The 20,226-nt window shown below is 52.2% G+C and overlaps 1 protein-coding gene across 5 annotated transcripts in view; it reads left to right on the top strand.

Annotated features, from left to right (window-relative positions):
- Positions 1-20,226, top strand: part of FGFR1 (fibroblast growth factor receptor 1) — a 74,160-nt gene that overhangs the window by 9,861 nt on the left and 44,073 nt on the right. For all 5 annotated transcript variants that reach the window (XM_039523308.1, XM_039523307.1, XM_039523306.1 and 2 more), the window contains exon 2: positions 3,372-3,586. In XM_039523308.1, coding sequence (XP_039379242.1) covers positions 3,496-3,586 — 91 coding nt within the window. In that variant the 5' untranslated portion in view covers positions 3,372-3,495. The remainder of the gene's footprint in view (positions 1-3,371; positions 3,587-20,226) is intronic.

The following is a 20,226-nucleotide window of genomic DNA, read 5'->3' as shown; positions in this document are numbered from 1 at the left end:
GAAGCAGCTCCCCTTGACTCAGCTGAAATGAGCCATCTCTGAGGTATATTGGGGAAGAATTTTGTGGGGCTTTATGCCAGCACTGACTCACTTTGCGTGAGCTGCTGCTTCAAGCTGTGCTACCTTCTCCCTGCGCGGGCCCTGGCAAAGCACTGTGCTCAGAAGAGGCCTTCGCAAGGACATTCCACATTAGGACATGTTCCGGGCAGCATGTGCGCTCGATAAACAAAACCACTTGGAGACGGAAAATAATTTCCAGAAATACCAAAGACTTCTTTTTCCACAAAGAATCCCCTCCCTCTCCCAACCCCGGGTAAATTGTTAACATTCAATAGACTATTTTAAGACTTGCTGCCTGGCGCCTGAGCACGCCGGTGCGTGGAGATAAAGCCGGTGTTTGCTGTCCAGGCGCCTTTATCGATACACTGCCCCCAAACCTTAGCCACTTTGCAAAGCAGGACTGCCTTTGGGAGCTGTTCTCAGGGTGTGGGTGGCACAAAAGCAGAGAGCCCCAGGCGGAAGAATCCTTTTAAAGTTCAGCTAGGTAAACTTCAGCTTCCATTCAGATTATTTTCCACTGCCTTCAGAAGAGCATCGATATCATCATCCTGATAATAATGCAGCCTTCTACATCAACAGCACATTCCAGCCCCAGATCTTGAATCACTTTGCAATCATGAATGAAGTCGCACATTCCCATCCACCACGATGGTAGGTAAGATACAGAGAGGCAATTTGACCCACTGCTGAATGGCAGCTGCATCCGGGGCCAGAACACAGTTGCTGTTTAACCAAGCACAGTAGAATGACCTGATGTTTTAGGACAGGAAGTGAAGAATCTTATGGCCAACTAAAATGCAGGGGGGCGGTTCTGGAGGCAGAGTGTAATTAGCTGGGTAGGTCTCTAACATGCTAGTTCTGTCACATTGCGCCTGGGACCATTAATGACTGAGCAGTGAGAGGACGTTGTCTTTTATGCCATTGCAAAATCAAGGGTGGCGCTTAGAAGGCAGGGCTTAGCCCTGCTTTAACCCCATTGTGGACTGTGTTGGCCAGGGATGGCTGAGTGGGTCTGTGCTTTGGAGATTAGGGTGGGGCCCAGTCATGGGTCTCTGAGCTGCCTGCAGGAAGACTTGGCATGGCGGGCAGGGCTGAGTAGAGGGCATGGCAATGGGCCAGGAACCTGAGTGCTGGCACCCCAAATGCTTAAACTGGTGTGGTGCACCCCATGGAGACTACAGGTCCCAGAATGCACTGCAGCCAGGCTGCTCATCTCAGGACAGGGTGACCAGATGTCTCGATTTTATAGGGACAGTCCCGATTTTGGGGGCTTTTTCTTATATAGGCACCTATTTCCCCCCTCCCCGTCTCGATTTTTTACACTTCTATCTGGTCACCCTATCTCAGGATGGGGCATTACAAGCTGGGAATGGTCAGCCTCCGTGCATTAAGGATGAGGGATGTTTGGGAGCTCCGTGGGCTGCCTTTGGCTATTCTCCCTTAGTGAGCCACCTCTTTGAAAGCTATTGACACCACCAGCTACAGGCTAATTCTTAACTGAGCAGAGGTGGGGGCTGTGGGGCTCTCAGCCTCCACTCACTTAAGGGGAGTGGGGGCAGTGGACTCAGCCATTGAATGCTCCCAATTCACTCTCAGTCACAAGGGATACAATCTGCGGCCAAACGCAGCCCTTGGCCCAGCCCTCACTGACCTCACCGGGAGCTGCTCTCGTTCATGGGAGGGACTGAACCTGTGTCAAGCCACACAGCTTCACAGCTGCCCAGATGCAGCATGGCTGCGCTCAGCTTTACCTAGGCAAATTTCCACTTCCCCTGGTGTCTTCAGTCTTGGCCCCAACTATTGGTTTCAATTTGGTGGGTTTATGTGTGTGTTTCATTTTTAGAATTAAAATGTGTTTTTTAGGTCTTATCTGTCCAGACTGTCCTGCCCATCTCCATGCTGCTAGGTGAGAGATCTTCTCCACATGGTAACCTTAGGTTAGGAGCAAAAATGCTAATAGATGCAAATTAACCCGCTGGTTCCAGAAATCTGGTTTTCCAATTCCAGTGAGCTGGAGAGAAAACCATGGAAGTCAGATCCTGAAGCTCTCTGCTTCTTCACAACAAGCTAGGCATGTCACTCAGTGGAGATCAAATGCCATTTATTGGGAGAGTGCACATCAGTCGGGGGTGAATTGAAGGGCCTTGATGGGTCGTCCTGCAAAACCTGTGTTCACAGAGCTGTATGCAGCAGAATCTCTTTCGCCTGAATAGAAGCGGGGATGCAAAGTTTGTTTGGTTTTGGCTAATGGGAAGCTTTGGATAAGAGGAGTTTATCCTCTTATCCAAATAAATTTGGTTCTGTTGTGTTACGTGTGTTTGTGCGCTTGCGCACACATCCCTCCCCTCCCCCCCGGTTATGTCCCTGATTAGAGCTGGAGACTATTGAAGGACAGTTCCTATTCTGTTTTTCTTCAAGCCCTGCTCCAGCACACATGTAATTGCATGGGAATATCTGCTTTCATTGCGTTACTGCTGGGTGGTGCTGGTGGGGTCACTTGTCTTGCACCCAAATGGTGGGTGCAGATATAGTTGGGTAAGTTTCTGAAGCGCCTGAATTGCTTTGAGATGAGAGATGCTATAGAAGCAAAAGATCTGGTGAGACTGTGACGTAGGCAGGCCTTTTAAAACTTGTGTGCTTCAAAATAAGCAATGAAAAATGAAAAACCAAAACTTTTCAGTTAGCAAATGCTGAAACTGGACATTTTGACAGGTTTTTTGGACCTTTTTTCAATGTTTGAGTCGGGAGGTTTGTCCAGACGCCCCCTTTCTGGGAACAGTTTTGGTTTTGGCAAATTGGCATTTTTCGTTAAAAAATTCCTGAGCAGCTCTGATGCGGAGCCCCTGCGGCCGTATCGCAGCCCAGGGGAAATGCACTTCTCAGAACTGGGTGGCTGCTTTGAGGTGCTGAAACATGGCTTTGGGTGCTTCACGTTAGGCACCCAAATTTGGAAGTGCAGCCAGCCCCTAAGTTCCCAGTGGAGTCCAGACTGAAACGTCACTGTTTATAGATTAGCTGTGAAGGTCACACACACAGAGTGACTTATATTACTGAGTGGTGGAGCTGTTCTCTTTTGTAGCATATATCACCCACTGACAAAAAGAGCTGCAAACACTCGTATTTTAAATCAAAGAGAGGGCTAGAAATAGCAGCGACTTATCCCCATTGATTTTAACACACACAGGTTTTTTAAAAAAAATCCATGTCTGGGGCTGTTTAATTTGAGAGAGGATTTCCCATGTTCTCTGCTTGTCACTGTGCAGGGGCCGGAGTTACTTCTGCTCTAACTCTTCTTGTTTCCTGGTTGGCAGTTTGAAGGGACTGGAAGTTTGGAAGAGAAGATTAAGCGAACCCCAGCTAGCAAGCCGGCAGTCGAGACGGGAGTCCCCATGGAGTTCTGGAGCCCAGTTGCCAACCAGTAGCTGTAGAACTGGGATGTTTACCTGGAGGTGCCTCCTCTTTTGGGCTGTGCTGGTCACAGCCACGCTCTGCACTGCAAGGCCAGCACCAACCCTGCCAGAGCAAGGTAAGAGGAACCACACCCATCTTCTCCTCTCATGTCTAGAGTCTCTCTGGCCGGAGTCAAGAGCTCCTGCTGCTAGTGAATAGAAATGTGACAGAAAGAGCCCTTTTAAGGGTAGGTTGCTGGGATAAGAGGCACGTCTGTTCTCAGCCCCCTTTCTTTGAGTTGCTGCTCCTGAATGGTTATAAGATATATTGAGTGTCTCTGACTTTCTTATGAAACAAGCACAGCCTGTTTTGAAGTCCCGCAGTCGGAACACGATCAGTGTGTATGTTGGCTGTTGCAGTGAACGGTTTGGGCTTGTGCTAAGGGAAGACAGGCTTACCTGAGCCGAGAAGCTGCAAAAACGTCTCAGCAGCTGCCAGCTGGTGCTGGCTGGGAAACGGGAAGTATTGCCAAAGGAACGTCACCATTCAGAACAAAAAAAATAAGGGAACGTTTCTTAAAATGGGTTAAAATTCAAAAGAAATGTAGATGAGTGCACTCACCCCTGCGGCGCCTCCTGCTGGTCACTTCTGGGAACTAGCTCACTGCCAGCCAGGAGCGCCCTCTGCAGGCCGGTGATCCGCCTGTCCTCTGGCCCCTGTGTCACTCCCAGGACCCGGTGCCCCATTATCTAGGGTGCTGCTCCCTGGCAGTAACCCCTTTTCTCTCAGGGTCTCCCCTCCCTGGGAAACCCCCACCCACTATCCCCACCTCACCTCAGTATACAGCTACTGCCAGTCATCATCTAGCCCCCACGCCCTGGGGCAGACTGCAATATCAGCCACTCATTACTGGCAAGGTTGGGTTTGGACCTGCTGCCTTTGCCTACCCCTGGGCTGCCCTCTGCAACCCCCAGTACCCATTGGCCTTCTGCTAGGCTGCAGCCTGGGGCTTTCCAAGCTGGAGCTCCCCAGCTCCTCTGCCTTTCCCCAGCCCTGCTCCACTCAAGTACCCTGTCTCTAGCTCCCTGCAGCCAGGCCCTTCTCCCTCTACAAGCAGAGGGAGACTCCCTGGGCTTCTGGCTCACCGCCTCTTATAGGGGCCAGCTGGGCCTGATTGGGGCATGGCCACAGCTGAGCCTACTTTCCCCAATCAGCCCAGGCTTCTTGCCCCAGCCACAGCCCTCTCCTGGGCTGTTTCAAGCCCTTCAGGACAGGAACAGGGGACCACCCTGCTACAAGAAACTTTTTGAAAAAAGGCCATTTTTCATCTGGAAAAAAAATGTGTGCAATGAAAAATGTTGACCAGGTTGTTTCAAAGCTGATAGGGGTTCCCCCTTGTCTGCGGGAGAGCTGATTCTGTTTCATGGCAATCATTTCCCTCATTCTGATGAGCTGTAGTTGAGATCAGTGTGGTGACCTCTCCCATTATCTAACGAGACAGGTACCGGCCTTGCCTTGGCTAGTTGTTTTGAAGGATGCTGGGGAGTCCACATTGAATGTCAGGGAGTCTGTGTTATGGTGTTGCAATAACTCGTGGTAAATGGCTCCCTGACTTGTTGTCGTGGCCCCTCTGAGTTCAGCAGGGGAATGTACTAGCCTGCCCTCCGCTGAGAACTGCATTAGAGCTCTGGTCTGGGTCCTGGTGCTCGGTCTGGTCTCTACTGACCATTAGTGTGCGTGATGAAAGCAGTGTTCCGAAAAGGAGCAGACGTTGGAGATGTTGGGGAACTGGGGAACATTGCCCGTCGCTTGTTTGTGTGTCATGTGTCAGCCGGCTTGGCTGAGTTCCTGGCTTTTGCAGAAGCCCCTGATGCTGCCTAGGGCCCAGGCTCTAGTGATTGTTCAGGGCTCCCAAGCTTTGCCAGCACGCTCACTGGGTGATAGCAGAGCGAGCGCTGACTCGGCCGGCTGCTGCAGCACGGGCTTCCCACAACCGAAGTGGCATTTTCCTGGGGCTAGAGACCAACCAGGTCCCCCAAACTAGAGCTTCCCGCTTGTCTCTAATCACCATTTGTTACTAAAGGGCATCTAATGGGTTTGGCTCACAGGCAACTCTGCTGTGACCACTCACAACCCCTCCCCTGCTCTTTGCCAGGAGCTGTGAACGAGACCCATGGGAACCTGCCTCTCCCTGGCTAGGCTGGGAGGCTTTTGTTTCCCTTCTACCCCTGTAATTTTCTGTAACCCGGTGGCATGTTGAGGTGTAATGGCCACGTATTAACGGGCCTGGACGAATGCCAGCCTGGGCACTGCAAGCAGCCCCCAAACATCGAGTAACGCTGTAGCATTTCAAAGCCTCGGTTTTCCCCACGGTGAAGCAGAGAATAAACAGACCAGTCACCACCGCACAGGCTTTCTGAAGTACTGCGTCTTGGCGTGAACTACACAAGAATGTTCCGTGGGGCACTTCTGTGTTTAGGACTCATTGTTCCTCCTCCCCACCCGTCCTCTTCCTCCCCCCAAAACCCCAAGGTATTGTGTGCTTGGCATCCATTTCCTGTGCCTACCATGGGGGCTGATTGTTCCCCACATGCCCCAGGATAAAGAGCAGAACTCCCAGTGCTGATGTTTCTCGGCAGTGATTGGTGGGTTTGTCTGTCTGCGGCTGATGACCGGGAGGGGAGGAATGGGGCTGTAACCAGATGGTGGCTGCTGTTTGTGGGAGAGTATCCAGCCTTCCTGCTCCCTAGGGGAACACAGCAATGCCGGAATGGTCAGGACGATATGACGTGTATGGTACCCGCAAGTGAGCTGTGTTGGTGAATAAGGCTGGGATTTTCTCACTGGATTTCAATGGGATTTGGGTGCCTAACCCCCTTTGGCTGCTTTGCCAATCCCAGCCTAAAGCATGAACAGCCGTGGTGCATTGGCTAGCATACTGATTTCGGCACCAATATGTCCCAGTGATGGGAGCTGTAGAATGCCACAGAGAGAGATACTGACAACAGTCGTGCATGGTAATGTCCTCAACCTTTCCCTACAGGGTGATGCAAGCCAAGAGCCCACATCCTGGCACTCCCATCCCCATACTGCCTTCCAGACAGTAGTAACTGGCTCTGGAGCCAGAGGCCACCCTTCCTGCCTCAGCACAGAGCCCAGAGGTGCCACAAAACGTGGCAAACTTTGAGCTCTCCTCTTGGCATTTTAACTTCCTTTGCTTCTTTTTTTTTTCTCCAATATGCGCTTGTCTTGAATAAACAGGGTTCTGCTTAGAAAGCCTCATGTCCCCGGAGACGTTTCCTAGAGAGCTTTGGAATATGATTGAAACTCCCCCAGGCGTGTGAAGGGTGGCGCAGAACTGGCTCTCCTTAGTCTCAGAGACAAGCCGTGCGCCTGATTCCATGGGGCGTGGCGACCGTGACGGTACATGGGATGTAGCTTGCTGGGTTTGGAGTGACCGGACTGTGTTGGGAATCAGGCTGGCTGTTGCATTATGAGGGTACGGCAGGAGGCTGGGAGATGAGCTCCTTAACTTCTGATAGCTTAATGAGGCAGATTCCCCTTCCAGGGCAGATTCCCCTTCCCCTGCCCCAGTCTACTCCATTGTCTTCAGATGCTCTTGAGCTGCAGTTTAGTCAGAGCAAGCGACTAGCAAATGGGCACAGAGCTTTAGCCTTTCCCGGAACCACCTGCACAGCTACGTTAACAGCCATAGTGAGGAACCCTCCTGGGGGCAGTCTGTCATTTGGCACCCACTAGGGGGCTGTTCACAGAGAAAACCATTCTCTGTCCTTGTGGACTCCACGTTGGGAAGTGGTTGTACCTAGCGCGGTCCTGCTCAAATAACCGACAGGAGAGGGTCAGTAAGATCCGCATGTACATACATTTTACCTGCCTTATCCACTGCTCTCTGCCAGGAAGGGGTTTGTACAGCCTGAGCAGATTGTTTGGAAAGCCTGCTCTCCCCCAGGCTGGTGTCACTTCCGGGGTCTAACCAGAGAGGTGCATTCAGGCAGTGTAGGATAGCTCTCGGGCACAGGTAGGCAAATCGTGGCTGCAGCGGGAGCTGCTGAGTGCTCAGTGTTATGGATAACCAGGCTGCTTATTTAGGTGCCAAAGGAGGACTTGGGAACCTAACTTTAGGCACCCATTTGAACAACAGCAGGTCCCTGGGTTCTATCCCCAGCTTCTTCCCTGGGTCAGTGTTTAGTGCAGGTCCCTTCCCCTCTGTGTGTCTGGACACAAGGATCCCTGCCTAGCGCCCAGCGGAGCTGAGGCTGAGCTCAGTAAGTCTGTGGAACGCTTTGGATCCAGTGGGGTCTCACTGCTGCTGTCCCGTGCAAGGCCGCGGCGGCAGCTACCCGGTTTTCCGCTAACAGGCCAGGAAGGAGAATGGGTCCCGATCATTTTCTCCTTTTTTAGTTTGTGTTTTTGAAGCAGCTGCCCAGGCTGTGGGCGCTGGTGGGTGGAGCTGACTGAGCCTGCTGCAGGAGGAGACTCTTCCACTCTCCTTTTCTTCCTGTGCCCACAGGCCATGTGCCGGGTTGCCAGCCCCACAGCCACTGTCCTCTCGCCCTGCAGGAAGCAGCTGGACAAGCCAGGGTGTGCCAGGCCCATGGCAAACGGCGAGTGTTAATGGTGAGAAAATAGGCGACAGGCAGGCAACTGAATTGTTTCTTTTTTTAGCCAGTGCAGTGTTTTGCGGACCTGGTAGGTGCCACCTGGGGAGCAGCGAGTGACTGCACTTGGGTCCCATTCATTGCAAAGGCAGCAGCTTTTCTGGACTCTGTTTTTATGTTTATAAGGTTTCAGTTTACATCTGTTTTAGAAGCATCGACAGTCCCTTCTTGGAGATGTAATAATCCCCAGGGCTGGCGCTGGGAGAGCAGCTTCTGCTATAGCAGGAGAGAGGCTTTTAACCCTCCTCCTCGTTGAGTCTGGTAAAATTCTGCCTTTGTCAGAGCTCCCGCCAGTTATTGAAAAATCTGCAGCAAATAAAATCTTAATGGGTACTTACTGCCTTTTATAGTTCCCTAAATTTGGAGGTGGTAAAACATCTAGCTAAAGGGGAGAGTCCAGGTACTTCCATGAGCAGACTCGGTCTCCCTCACAAAGCCTGTCTTTGTCTTCACGTTAAATGAAAACCTGCAGAAACACACAGAGGTTTATTTTTCCCAATGTACTGGTGTCCTCCTCCACCATTTACACTCCCGGTCTGAAGTCTGTCTAATCCGTGTGTCCAGCGTATGCCTAAAGCTCCTCCCTCACTCCCCGGGGTTTTGTACTGTGCCTGTCACTGTGGTATCAAGCACTGTCCAATTCAGAAGCAAAGACCCAAGAACAGGACCCAGATCTCCAGAGTCCCAGTCCAGTGCCTGATCCTCCTGCCCATCCATCCTCTCTTGAGCATGCCCACAGGGGGCTATTGTTTTGCCTTTCCCCGGGGATATTTTGGGGTGTTTTTTCCCTTAGTATTTTAGAACCGTAACCAGTATTTTTCCCTTAGTATCCCTCTCGGGGTTTGTGCTTTCCTTAGGGCAGAGATTCTGCTAGTAGCATGTGAGCTGAGCTTTGCAAAGAATCACGCTGCCCTTTCCCCTCTAGGGTGACCAGGGACAGGTGACCCCCTTTTATAGGGACAGTCCCGATTTTTGGGTCTTTTTCTTATATAGGCTCCTATTACCCCCCACCGCCAGTCCCGATTTTTCACACTTGCTGTCTGGTCACCCTATTCCCCTCACCCCCGGAGGCCCTGTGCATTGCCCCACATGCCAGCCCATGGAGAGGAGTTCAGCGATGGGCCTCAGCTCCCCCATAAGCGCTGGATACCTGTGCCACCCGTTGCTGAGAGAGCTGACTATGCAAAGTGCTTGGAGCTGCTGGCTCCCTGCAGCATTGGCTCTCAGTGTCCAGCTGGCCGGTCACTTTAAATCCAGCTGGACCAATGCTGTGGGCTTTGCAGGGCATTGTGTCCACCACTAGAACTGGGGCAGCATGAGTGCCCAGTGGCCAGCACGTCCATTGTATCCCCTCTCCCCTTGGCCGCAAGGAGGGAAGGCGTGTCCATTTTCTACTGCAGACACTAGCCCAGCTGGCTAAAAGGCTAAGCTCCCCCAGCTCCACCTGCAAGGGGTCTCTTGAAGGGGGGTGGGGAGCTTTATCTCACTGGTGTCTGCCAGTGGGCAGTGGAAGAGGAAGCCAATCTTTCAGCCTTGTTGTCTGGCTCTTCCCTAGAAAGCTGCCTGAGCACAGAGTCATCGTTCCTTCGCTCTTCCCCACGCCCTGCCCGGGGGTGTTTTTGGTGGGGTGGGGGCAAGATCACCCTTGAACCCTCAGCTCACAGCACAGAGGCCATGGATAATCTCCAGGCAGTGAGGCAGATGAAGCCCTTGCTGTGGGTGGTGGCACCTCCACAGATACGTTTCCCGTAATCCCTGTTCCTTAACTCTGCAGTTCTAGCTCCATCAATGAGTGACCTGGATGTATTGGGGCTTAGGTGAGGGACAGCTCTGGGGCAAACCAGCGCCAATGGGAACCGTAGTCACCTGGCTGTCTGCAGCATGATGGGGCAGCTCCACAGCGCATGCAACGGGAACCGTAACCAGTACCAGCAAGCCCCTTCCCCACAGAGACTGTGGCATCGCATGTTCTGGGATGGTGCCAGTGGAGTTCATCTGCCCCCGTCTGCCTGCACTGCTTTCTGGGTAGGGTTTTGGCTCTCCCTGTTGTGCTCCCTCTGCATTTCTTTCCCATTAGCTCCACTCCCACCCTGCCAGCCAGAGCCCCAAAGTCAACAAGCTGGAAGGAATTTCACAGGACACTGGATGTTCACAGAGGGAGTGGCTGGCACTGACTGGCTGGAGGCAAGTGAGACTCCTGCAGAGTGGCTTATGGGCCTGCCCAGGGCTGTCTCCTTTCAGGGGCTGGCAAGTTGCTCCAGAGCAGTTGGGGATGTTTCTGTTGGTGCAGAATTGCCCTAGAACCTGGCAGGAACGTCTTCGCGTGGCCGTGAGTCACGCTCTCCTCTCTCGCACTGGTGTGAATCGCAGGGTGCACCAGGGACTTTCTGGAGTTGCCCTAGATATGCCCTGGGACAGAGAAAAGTGACTTCTAGCTCTCCTGGCTGCTCTTTCTGACTGTGGTAGCTAGTTGGGTTCCCCTTAGCCCCAAGGTCTGGGCGGGGAGGTGTCTCTGAGCCCAGCAGAGCTCAGCCAGCAGGTCCAGGAGGCCAGTCGAAGCAGGATGTAGCGAGTGATGGTTTGTGTCTGGTGCTGTGATTAATTGCTGAGCTCCGGGGGAAGAAGATGAGTGGGGGGAGCTATTATTGTGCAGTGCACGGCCCGAGGTCAGAGATCATATTTAGCAGCTGGGGCACTGTTTTTACAACACGCAGTTCCCCTGAGGGAGGCAGAGGGATCAGGTTTATCCCAGCAGCTCCTCACTGGAGTCTTACAAACAACAGAAGAAGTTCCTCTGCCCTGCAGCAAAGCCTCCTGCACTTGGACTGATGACAGTGGACCCCTCAGAGGGGCTGGGGTACCGCAGCCATCCACTCCGTAGGCTGCACAGAGACAGGGGAAGCACTTTAGTGCACTGGAAATGAACAGGAGAAGATGTATTGGGAAGGGACACTCCCAGCTATCTCAGCAGTTACCGGCATCCCAGAGAAGGCCTGCTCTCTCCAGGGCACACAGCTCACCATGTTCTCCTCTCTGGGGTCAAACTGTGCCCCCCTCTCCAATTTTAATGGGGGGACAGCTGGCATCTTATGGGATTTGCCTGAAATCAAAGCATTTAAGAGGCAGTGAAATCCAGTTAGTATCTGGGCTGCGTCTAACCCCTCTGCTCACCACGTTGAAACAGGTAGAGAAATACAAGGATAATGAGCACCCAGGAGACAGATTCTGGGAAACAGCTTTCACCTGCTTCCCCAGCTCCTGTCCTGGACTCTCTCCTCCCTACCCTCAGCCCGGACCCCACCCTCTCTTCTCCGGGCTGCCAATCCAACACTTCACTGAGAAAGAAGGAATGGAGAGTCCTGATAAAAGATGAAGGGTCCTGCTCTCCTAGCAAACCCATCCCGAATCACAGAGCAGTACTGCTGAAGGCACTCTGCCTTTCAGTGCCCCGTCCCAATGCGGCCTGGCCAGAGCTGGTGAGAGGGGAAGCCTGGGCAAGCTTGTTAATGAACTTAGCGCAGATGGTGTCTCTTGTGCTCCCAAGGAACTGAGAATATAAAACATAAACTGTGTTGGGCTGGAGGGTTTCCAGGGAGTTCACTCAGCTCCTCCTCCCAGACTCCTAGTGCTTTGCAACCGGGCGCCTGTGGCTGTGAGTCAGTGCCCCAGCTCCTCTCTGCCCACAAGGTGCAGTGAGTCAGAGATGCAAGGGAGGAGATTCATGGTGTGTGTCATGGACCAAAAGGCACCTGCTATGAGCAATTAATTTTAAACCATTATAAATTGTAACAGCAAATAGCAGAGCATCCTCCCCACTCCCAGGAGAGCCCGGAAAGAAGTTCCAGTTCCCTGCTTTTCCTGCAGTCTGAGCAAAGCCCAGGGACGGAGCTGTAAGTGGAGAGGGTGCCCTGCATTTGGAAGTGGAGTGGAATTGCCTCAAGGGTTTTTAATCACTGATTTCCACCTCCCTCCCCTTCCTTGGTTACTGCTTGGCCTGTTCCTCTGGCCTAATTCCATTGTTCAGCTGGTGATGGGACCCAGGGATTTGGGGTGGGTTTGCTAGATTCTGAAGCCTGGATGAAATCCTATCTCTGCCTTGGTTGCATGGGCTCCACATGGTGAAATTTCCCCCCTGCCTATCTCCCTTCCACAGGCCTCTTGTCTTAATGATCAGCCTTGAATTACTCCCTTTTTAAGCCTGCCCAGGTGCTTTGGGAAACTGCTCCCGTCTGTTTGTTATGTAAAGTTCCAGCATTTGCAAGTGCCAGTTGCATGGTTCCTTCCCTTCTGAATGTCCCTCAGGTGTCAGCAGGCTGGGTGACTTCTGCATTCACACCCTACTGAGGAGGGGAGAGCTGGGGCCTTTCTGGTGCCAGATGTTTCATGGACACTGGGTTGCTGGGAACAGGCAGGTCTTCAAGGTCTCTGCGGTGTCTCAGGAGGGCTGGCATCACTCCTTCAGCAACATTCCTGACACCGGATCCCCACCTACCCGTGCAGTGCCGGTGGGACACGTTGCTGCAGCCCTTTCCCCAATATAAACATCAGGAGAACAAAGGCCTCACTGGGGCACCCCCTCCAGTGCTGTACATTTCCAGTTCCCACCAGGTAAAGCTTTAGGCCCGGAGTTAATGTTTCACAGAAAAGCCACGAATTATTGCCCTAAAAGGATCCATTTCAGGGATCTTTAATGCTGCTCCTGCTTGCAGGACCATAGCAAGTGCACAAAGGGGAGAGGAATGAAAGCGGTGCATCCAGTGATTGCTGTGTCAGTCTCAGAGCTCAGTCCAAGCTTTTATTTTGAGTAGCTTCCTTCTCAAAAGGGTCCCAGTGGCTGGAGGGATCTGGAGGAGGATGCTCGCATCCCAGGGGAATGGTACAGGTTTATTCCGGCTGGCTTTGCAAAGACACTGAGATGCCTGTTAATTAAATGCTGCTTCATCTCATACAAAATGTAGGAATCCCAGGAGGACAAGTGTATTAACTTCCTTCCCCCAGGTATTGTGGAGGCACCACTGTTATGAGGCACGTTGATTTTATGAATGTTTATAGACTTCCATCAAACTCTCTTCTTCTGGGCCTAATGTGCGAACAGCTGCCACATTTCTCCCCAGAGGTGGGTGAGACCAATCCTTGCCTGGGACATCACCAGGCTGAGTGAATGAACATCCATGAATTGCTGTGAGGCCGTGGGTGGGGAAGGTGCTGCAACAGGAAAAGATGTGAAGTTGTTTCTGCTGTTTGGGGTTGCATAGACAGGGTCTTTTCATTTTTCAACTGGTTTCCAGAGATAATGGATACATCCCAGAGGGCTTTCCCCTGCTGTGGAGAGGAATGAGCTGCCATGGCGCCAGAGTTAAACGTGCTCAGGGTCGAATATCCTCCCACCCTGGTTACTAATCACCCTTTCCACACTGGGCATGTGTCTCTCCTCCTCTTAAGAGGGAGCCAGTTTGGTTTTGGTTCCTCGTGAGGTTCCATCCCTGGGACCCAGGGGCTCGTGGTCCCCAGGAGACAGAAGCTCCAGGCGGTGAATGGAGCCCTCACTTCAGGAAGAGTGATGGCTGAAGTGTCCCAGTCCAGCTCAGCATCAGCCTGGGTAAACCAAAGGCTCTCTGGTGGGCTCAGGGGGCTGCAGCGCCTCTCCCCAGCAATGTTGTCCAAGGGAGGTGGAGACTGATGGGGGAGGGGCTGCATTCCTTCCTTCCAACCTGGCCAGGCAGCAGTCCTTTGGGTTCACACTGCAGTGTGGGAAGTAGGGAGGCCATGTGAGGGTGGGCAAGGCAGCATGGCACCTGGCAGGGCTGGGGCTGCAGAGAGGCGTCAGGAGGAATCTCAGCTATTCCACCCTCCGCTAGTTCCTTGCATGACCCGGCTGGTTACAGAAGGGGACACTGGGTTTTCCCCTGTGATTTTGGGGGCGGGGGAGGTTGACATGTTTCCCATCCCCCACCCCCAAAGCTGGGCGAGACTTGGGAATTCAGTGAGCCACTAAGGCTGTGCTGGTGTTGGGCATAGCAGGGCTGGAGAGTCTTGGCAAAGTGATCGTCTCTGGAGCAGGGGTGAGAAGGTGCAGAGGGGCGACTCCCATCCAAGGCATCAGGAGAGCTCGGAGGTGCGCTGAATACCAGCTCAGGTTGCACCTCCCCTCGCTGTGTCGCCAGGACACAGGGAGGCCGTTCAGACTGACCAAACGCTGGGGACCAGAGTCCCCACTGGAAAGGGGTTTGGTGCCAGAGCCCTCAGCATGCCTGGGTTCACACAGACTCCAAACCCCTAGCACCTGGCACTGCTGCAGGATCCCAGGTGCAGTCAGTGGAGTCTCAGCAGCTTGCGCCAGCTGAGCAGGAGACCTCTGGGTGCCTTCCTGACTCTGCCTTTGCTGCGCAGCAGAACCGGGGAGGCACTGCCAGGCTTGCTGGGGCTGAGAGGCAGCCCTGGGAGAGGTCTGCACTACATAAAGCCCCATGCTGGCATTGCCTGTGCGTTTGCCCGGGGAGGGGAGAAGGGCTTAGTGTAGATAACTCTAAAGGTGTAACTCTGCCCGTGCACTGCCACAAGGGACAAGCTTCTCCGCTGCCAGCTCCTCACAGCTTTTCCCACCGCCTCTGTGACACCACCGGAGTCAAGGGATGCTAATCGCATCACTGCAGGGTGCAGCACCACAGAGCAGTGACTTGGGGTACATGCTCCTCCGCTTCAGTATTACATTTGAGCCACATGTGCATCCCACACAGAGCCATTGCTTTGCACAGAGCAGGGCTGCTGTCAATGGGGCCTGTGTATTTCCCTCCCCCACCCCTACGAGAACAGGCCTCAGCTTTCAAGCTACAGGTGGCTTCTCTTGTGAGCGACAGTAGTTCCTGTGGTTGTGCTGTGCACAACGGAAACTGTTTCTCCTCATCACACTTTGGCAGGGGCCAGGGCCTAGGTGATGGCCCAAGAGTTTGGAATTGAAAGATGTCGTGTGGAGGGGGATGGGAGAATGGCAGCCGTCCCCCCGCGCTGCAGTACTGCAGCCAGGGATCTATTGGCAATCATAACAACAGAAACTTGGAGGGGAGGAGGGAGTGTTTGGGAAGTGTGTTGTGAACCTGTGCTTGGACACCCCCACACACCTCAGCATGCCCACAGGCAGCCTTAAGGAACTGCGAAAAAGATAAAATAAAGAGAGAGAAACTTTTGAAATCAGAGAGAAGCCAATCCCCACCTCCCCTGGTAAGCACTTCCTGTTGGGATTAGCAGAGCTGTTGGGCATGTGTGCACTTTTTCTTCAGGAAATACCTTTAGTAAGCCCTGGTGGGGGTCTCCATGGCAACCGGCGAGAGGACCTGCTGATCTAAGCCATTCAGTTCTTTATTGTTCCCTGCATCTCTTTGTTGGCTGCTTTATTGCAATCACTCTGGCAAACACAGCAGTTTGCACCGGTTTGTGAGGGCTGAATGCAGAACTTCTCCATTCTGATGGCCTAGTCTGGCCCAGGGTCATTTGCATGCAAAATCCTTTTTAAAAATTTTTTTAAAAAGAGCTGGATTGAGAGTCTGGCTGAATACTGAAGGGCTAAAGGTTAATCTGCGCTGCTCCCTTCCCTCAACTCTCCTAGCCTGTGTGTCTCCCCCGGCTCTGGCCTCTTTAACCTGCTGAAGAGTTTTCTCCTCTTGCTCTTTTTAAGATTGGGGGCGATGAACATTTTACTTGCTATGAAATTATTTCTCTCTCCTCCCCTTCACCCTCCCCGCTGAAAGAGGCCAGCTCTTTGGAAAGCTAATGACAGCTATATGAACTTAGTGACATTTACCATCTGGCTCGAACTTGCCAGACTAAACTCCGTTCTTAGTTCCCATTCAAAGTAATAAAAGCCGCGGAGAGCTGGGGATGTTACATCATACAGATACCTTTCAAACTTGTTTCAAAGCAGTTACACATTCCACCTGGGCCAGAATTGCCCCTCCTCCAGCCAGGGATGTCAGGTTTCCCCACAGGCTGTCCCTCCCCCACTCGCAGCCCCGAGCCCAGGAATGAGGCACCCTCCCTCCAGAAACTCAAGTTACATTCTCAGACTTGGAATTCAAAAAAGAAAAAGTTTAATGTCAAGGATCTGGCGTTCTTCTCTATTTTGGTCTAGCCCACTGAAGGGCTACCATGTGGTTGGATTTGTACCGTTACAGTCAATAATCTCACAGCAGGCAGCTTTTTCATGAAAAAACTTATTTTAAATTTTACCTTTATATTTAGCCCTGGTGTGACCACTGCTGGAATCCTGTGTCCAGTTCTGGTGCCCACAATTCGATGAGGATGTTGTTAAATCGGAGAGGGTTCAGAGAAGAGCCACAAGAATGATTAAAGGATTAGAAAACCTGCCTTATAGTGATAGTCTCAAGGAGCTCCATCTATTTAGCTTAACAAAGAGAAGGTTCGGGGTGACTTGATCATAGCTTGAGAGTAGCTACTTGGGGAGCAAACATTTAATAAAGGGCTCTTAAGTCTAGAAACATAGAACATGATCCAATAGCTGGAAGCTGAAGCTGGACAAATTCAGACTGTAAATAAAGTGCACATTTTTAATGGTGAGAGTAATGAACCAGTGGAACAATTTACCGGGGGCAGTGGCGGATTCTCCATCCCTGGCAGTTGGATGTTTTTTCTAAAAGCTCTGTCCTAGGAATTATTTGGGGGAAGTTCTATGACCTGGTCAGACTGGGTGATCACAGTGGTCCCTTCTGGCTTTGGAATCTAGGAAATGCAGCTCACGGCTGGGTACTTCAGGTAGCAGTTTGGGTTACAGTACATTTGGAGTCTTACAGTTCGTGCCTTTTCAGCCAAGGCTCTCCCAAGCACTCCTAAAGGAGTTAACGGAGCCTATGAGATGGGGAAGGACCTGGTTGATTCCCCTCTGGGGCATAAGGCATCAGCAGCTTACCAGTGCACATTAACCCTGCACAGGGATTGTAGGACAGGAAGTGCAAAGCACTGCATCTGACTGAAACTACAGGGCAATTTAAGGAGGCAGAATTTATTTGCCAATCATGGAGTTTGGCTAGGAGAGCAGGGGTAACGCCCACACTTACAGAAAGAGCCATCGACCAGGAGGACTGTGGCTTGGCATCTCCTTTGAACAGCAGCAGCGCCGTGCCTGCCAACACCGTGGAGGGGCATTGTGTCAATGAGGACTCATTCTTACTTACCAAATTGCCAGCACCACTTCCTGAAGCTCCTAGGCCATCTCCCATTCAAGGTCTGTGACCAAGCCAGTCTTTGCTTAGCTTGTGGGAGAGCTAAAAGGGACATGGCTGGCTGTGTGTTAACCATGCAGTCATGGTGTGAGGGTTGCAGGCTGTGGCTCTTCTGGGACACAGGTGGCCTGGGTGAAGCGTTTCTTTCCTGAAGGGACATTGATGTTCAGGAAGTGTCTTGACAAATCCCTGGACTCCCAGACCTCAGGCTAGGAAGTGTCAACGGTAAGTGGAGTTGTTATGGCAAACAGCTGGTGCTTGAGAGCTGAGGCCCATGCGGTGCCCCTGAGTCCACGCATTGCACTGCCCAGCTCAGAGAGACCTGATGAATGGGGGGTGGGTAGCTTTTCTCTGACTGGTGTTTCACAATAGTACCTCCAGGTCTCCCCACTCTCCTGAGGGCAAAGACTCCCCACCTTTCCTGCCCCCACCTAGGCAAAGAGGGGGAGGAATGCCACACTGCAGACCTACATAGTTTAAAATGTTTTTTAATTCTGATATTCCTTCTGTTCCCCCAAGCTCTTCGCGAACATCTGGGGCAGGGGAGCACTGCCTCTTGCCCTGAGTTGTGGTGCATGAATGACTACCATTGGGTCCGTTACAGGGGGACTCCTTCTCTGCTGCCGGGAGCTGCCCAGGTTGCCTGTTCAGTGCCTCCTTGCACAAAGGGAGAAAGACAAAGGTCTGGGAAGAATAGTGGAGAGTTCATCTGGTTTATTAAGCCCTTGCTAGAGTGGGCTGCTTGTTCTGGGATTGCTCTTGTGCCGGAGGAGAAGCTGAACAGCGCATAGCGCAGTTTAGCAGCCGGCGGCTTTGTCCCCCTCTGGAGGAGCTGCACCTGTTAGCTTGTTTTAAGTTACAAAGTAGTAGTGTGTATGAAAGAGACGTTTCAGCCCGACAGAGCCCAGTGATCAAACAGGCTCACCTTAATTAACATGCACCAAGGACAAACCAGCATCACAGCTCACATAGCAGGCAGGCCTCTCCCAAGGGGAGGGGGTGGGGGTGGGGAGCTGTGGGCTCAGAGACTTCTGTGGGAATTGTGAGCCAAATGTTCTCATGGGCTGCCTGTTCCTGTAATTCAGCTCTTGCTGATTGCTTGCTTCCTAGGGCCCAATCACCAGCCTCTTAGAGGAATGGTTCTTAGTCAGGGAAAGCTTTAGGGGGGTGTTTTTTGCCCAGCTTACAGCAGGGGTGGGACTGCAGGGGATAGAGCAGTTGGCCAATCAAATGTGTTTCCAACTTTCTGTCAACCAGTGCCAAAAGCATCTGTCTGTCCCCTGAGTTGGACCCAGGTCTGCTGCTGCTCCGTGCCCCCTTCAAGGGGCTGCGGGGTCACCCAAAGCTTCTGAGCACCAGGCAGCCAGACATCCCCGTGTGACATACTCCAGCGATTCCCAGTTTGAAAGGCTGTCCTCCCATACCCCGACCACTCCTCCACCCTAGCCTGGAGGCTGTAGAGTGCCTCTTGCTCTCTAGAGCATACACAAAGCGCAGGCCTAAGCCACCAGTGCCTGCCTCCTTTTAAAGGCACTCCATCCGTCTGCCCCTGAAGGGCCGACCTGCTGTTGTTTTCAGCAAGGCAGGCAATCTGCTGGGGTGCCACAGGCTTGTCCAAAGCAATTGCATCTACCTCTTGGATTAGCTGCTGCACCCAGGCTGCGCTTCCAGGGCCAGTGACGGGGACATGAGTGAATAAGCTGCCATCAAAATTAAGCTACCCTGATGCCAGAACTCTTACCCCACCTTGTACCTTCAATGAAAGCGCATGACCTTGCTGGATTATCTGGATGCTGGGTTTCTAACCCAGCTCCTCTTCTTCCATAGGGGTTAGCTACCTTAGGCATGCTCATTAGCCTGTGAATTCATTTTCCAAGCGTTCCCACCGGGCCTCGTGTTCAGCTCTGCTCCTAAGTGCAGAGATGTACCTGGGTTACCAGCCGGCTGCCTTGCCTCCTGACTCCCCTCGCTCACCAGCTCCAGCTCAGAGAGAACCCCTGCCCGTCCCGTCCAGCACCTCTGCACTTTGAGCCTGCGTGCTCATGCAGTTAATGTAAAACAGCCTTTGACTTTAAGGAGATGGGGGGGAGGGGCTTTGTTGACTTAGAAACAAGATCTAGCCCCCACTCCCATGCTAATGGCTAACCTCCCCCAGTTCTAGCCCCTCCCAGAGGAAAAGAAAAACAAGAGCCTGAAAATAAAAAAGCAGCCTCTGCCCCTTGAACCCGCCATAGGGATCCCTGCCTGGAGAGAAACGGGTCCCTCGTCAGCCCTGTGTCCGTGTTCATGCATCAAACATCCGTGTGAAAAATAGCATACCCGGGTTCTGCATGCAAATGCCCCAGGATATTAGATAAAGCTGATTGATTGTAAATTGTCCTGAAGTTTTGTTCTCCCCCAAATTCTTCCTCCTACACCCCGAGCAATCTTCTCACCAGTCCTGTAGGTCCAGCTGAGACGTGTAAGGATTTGCAGACTATCCTAGACTAGCATAGAATTGCTGGCAAGCTTTCTTGAAATTCTTTCCAGGCCAGTTTTATAGGCAGTGCCTTGCCCTGGTCTCCAGCACAAATACAGTGCAGAGGATTTGTACTAACTCTGGCCTGGTGAACAGGAATATTTTCTTCCTGGCTAAAGTCGCTTTTTATGGGCCCAGAGTTTGTTTAATGGAAGAGGATACTTCCAACATGAACTGGGAATCTGAAGGGTCTAATAATCCCTGTTCTAAATCTCCCCGCATGTACAGCGATCAGATAATTGCACAATAACTGCGGTTGGCAATATTGGAGCAGTCCATGGCACTTCTGGGTGTGACTCCAAACTTCAAAGTCTGATTCATATCAAAGCTTTTGACTCCCTCATAT

Source organism: Mauremys reevesii, linkage group 2, assembly GCF_016161935.1.
Source record: "Mauremys reevesii isolate NIE-2019 linkage group 2, ASM1616193v1, whole genome shotgun sequence".
NCBI classification, from domain to species: Eukaryota; Metazoa; Chordata; order Testudines; family Geoemydidae; genus Mauremys; species Mauremys reevesii.
Note: the sequence above shows the minus strand (reverse complement) of the source record. Positions and strands in the feature narration are given on the sequence as shown.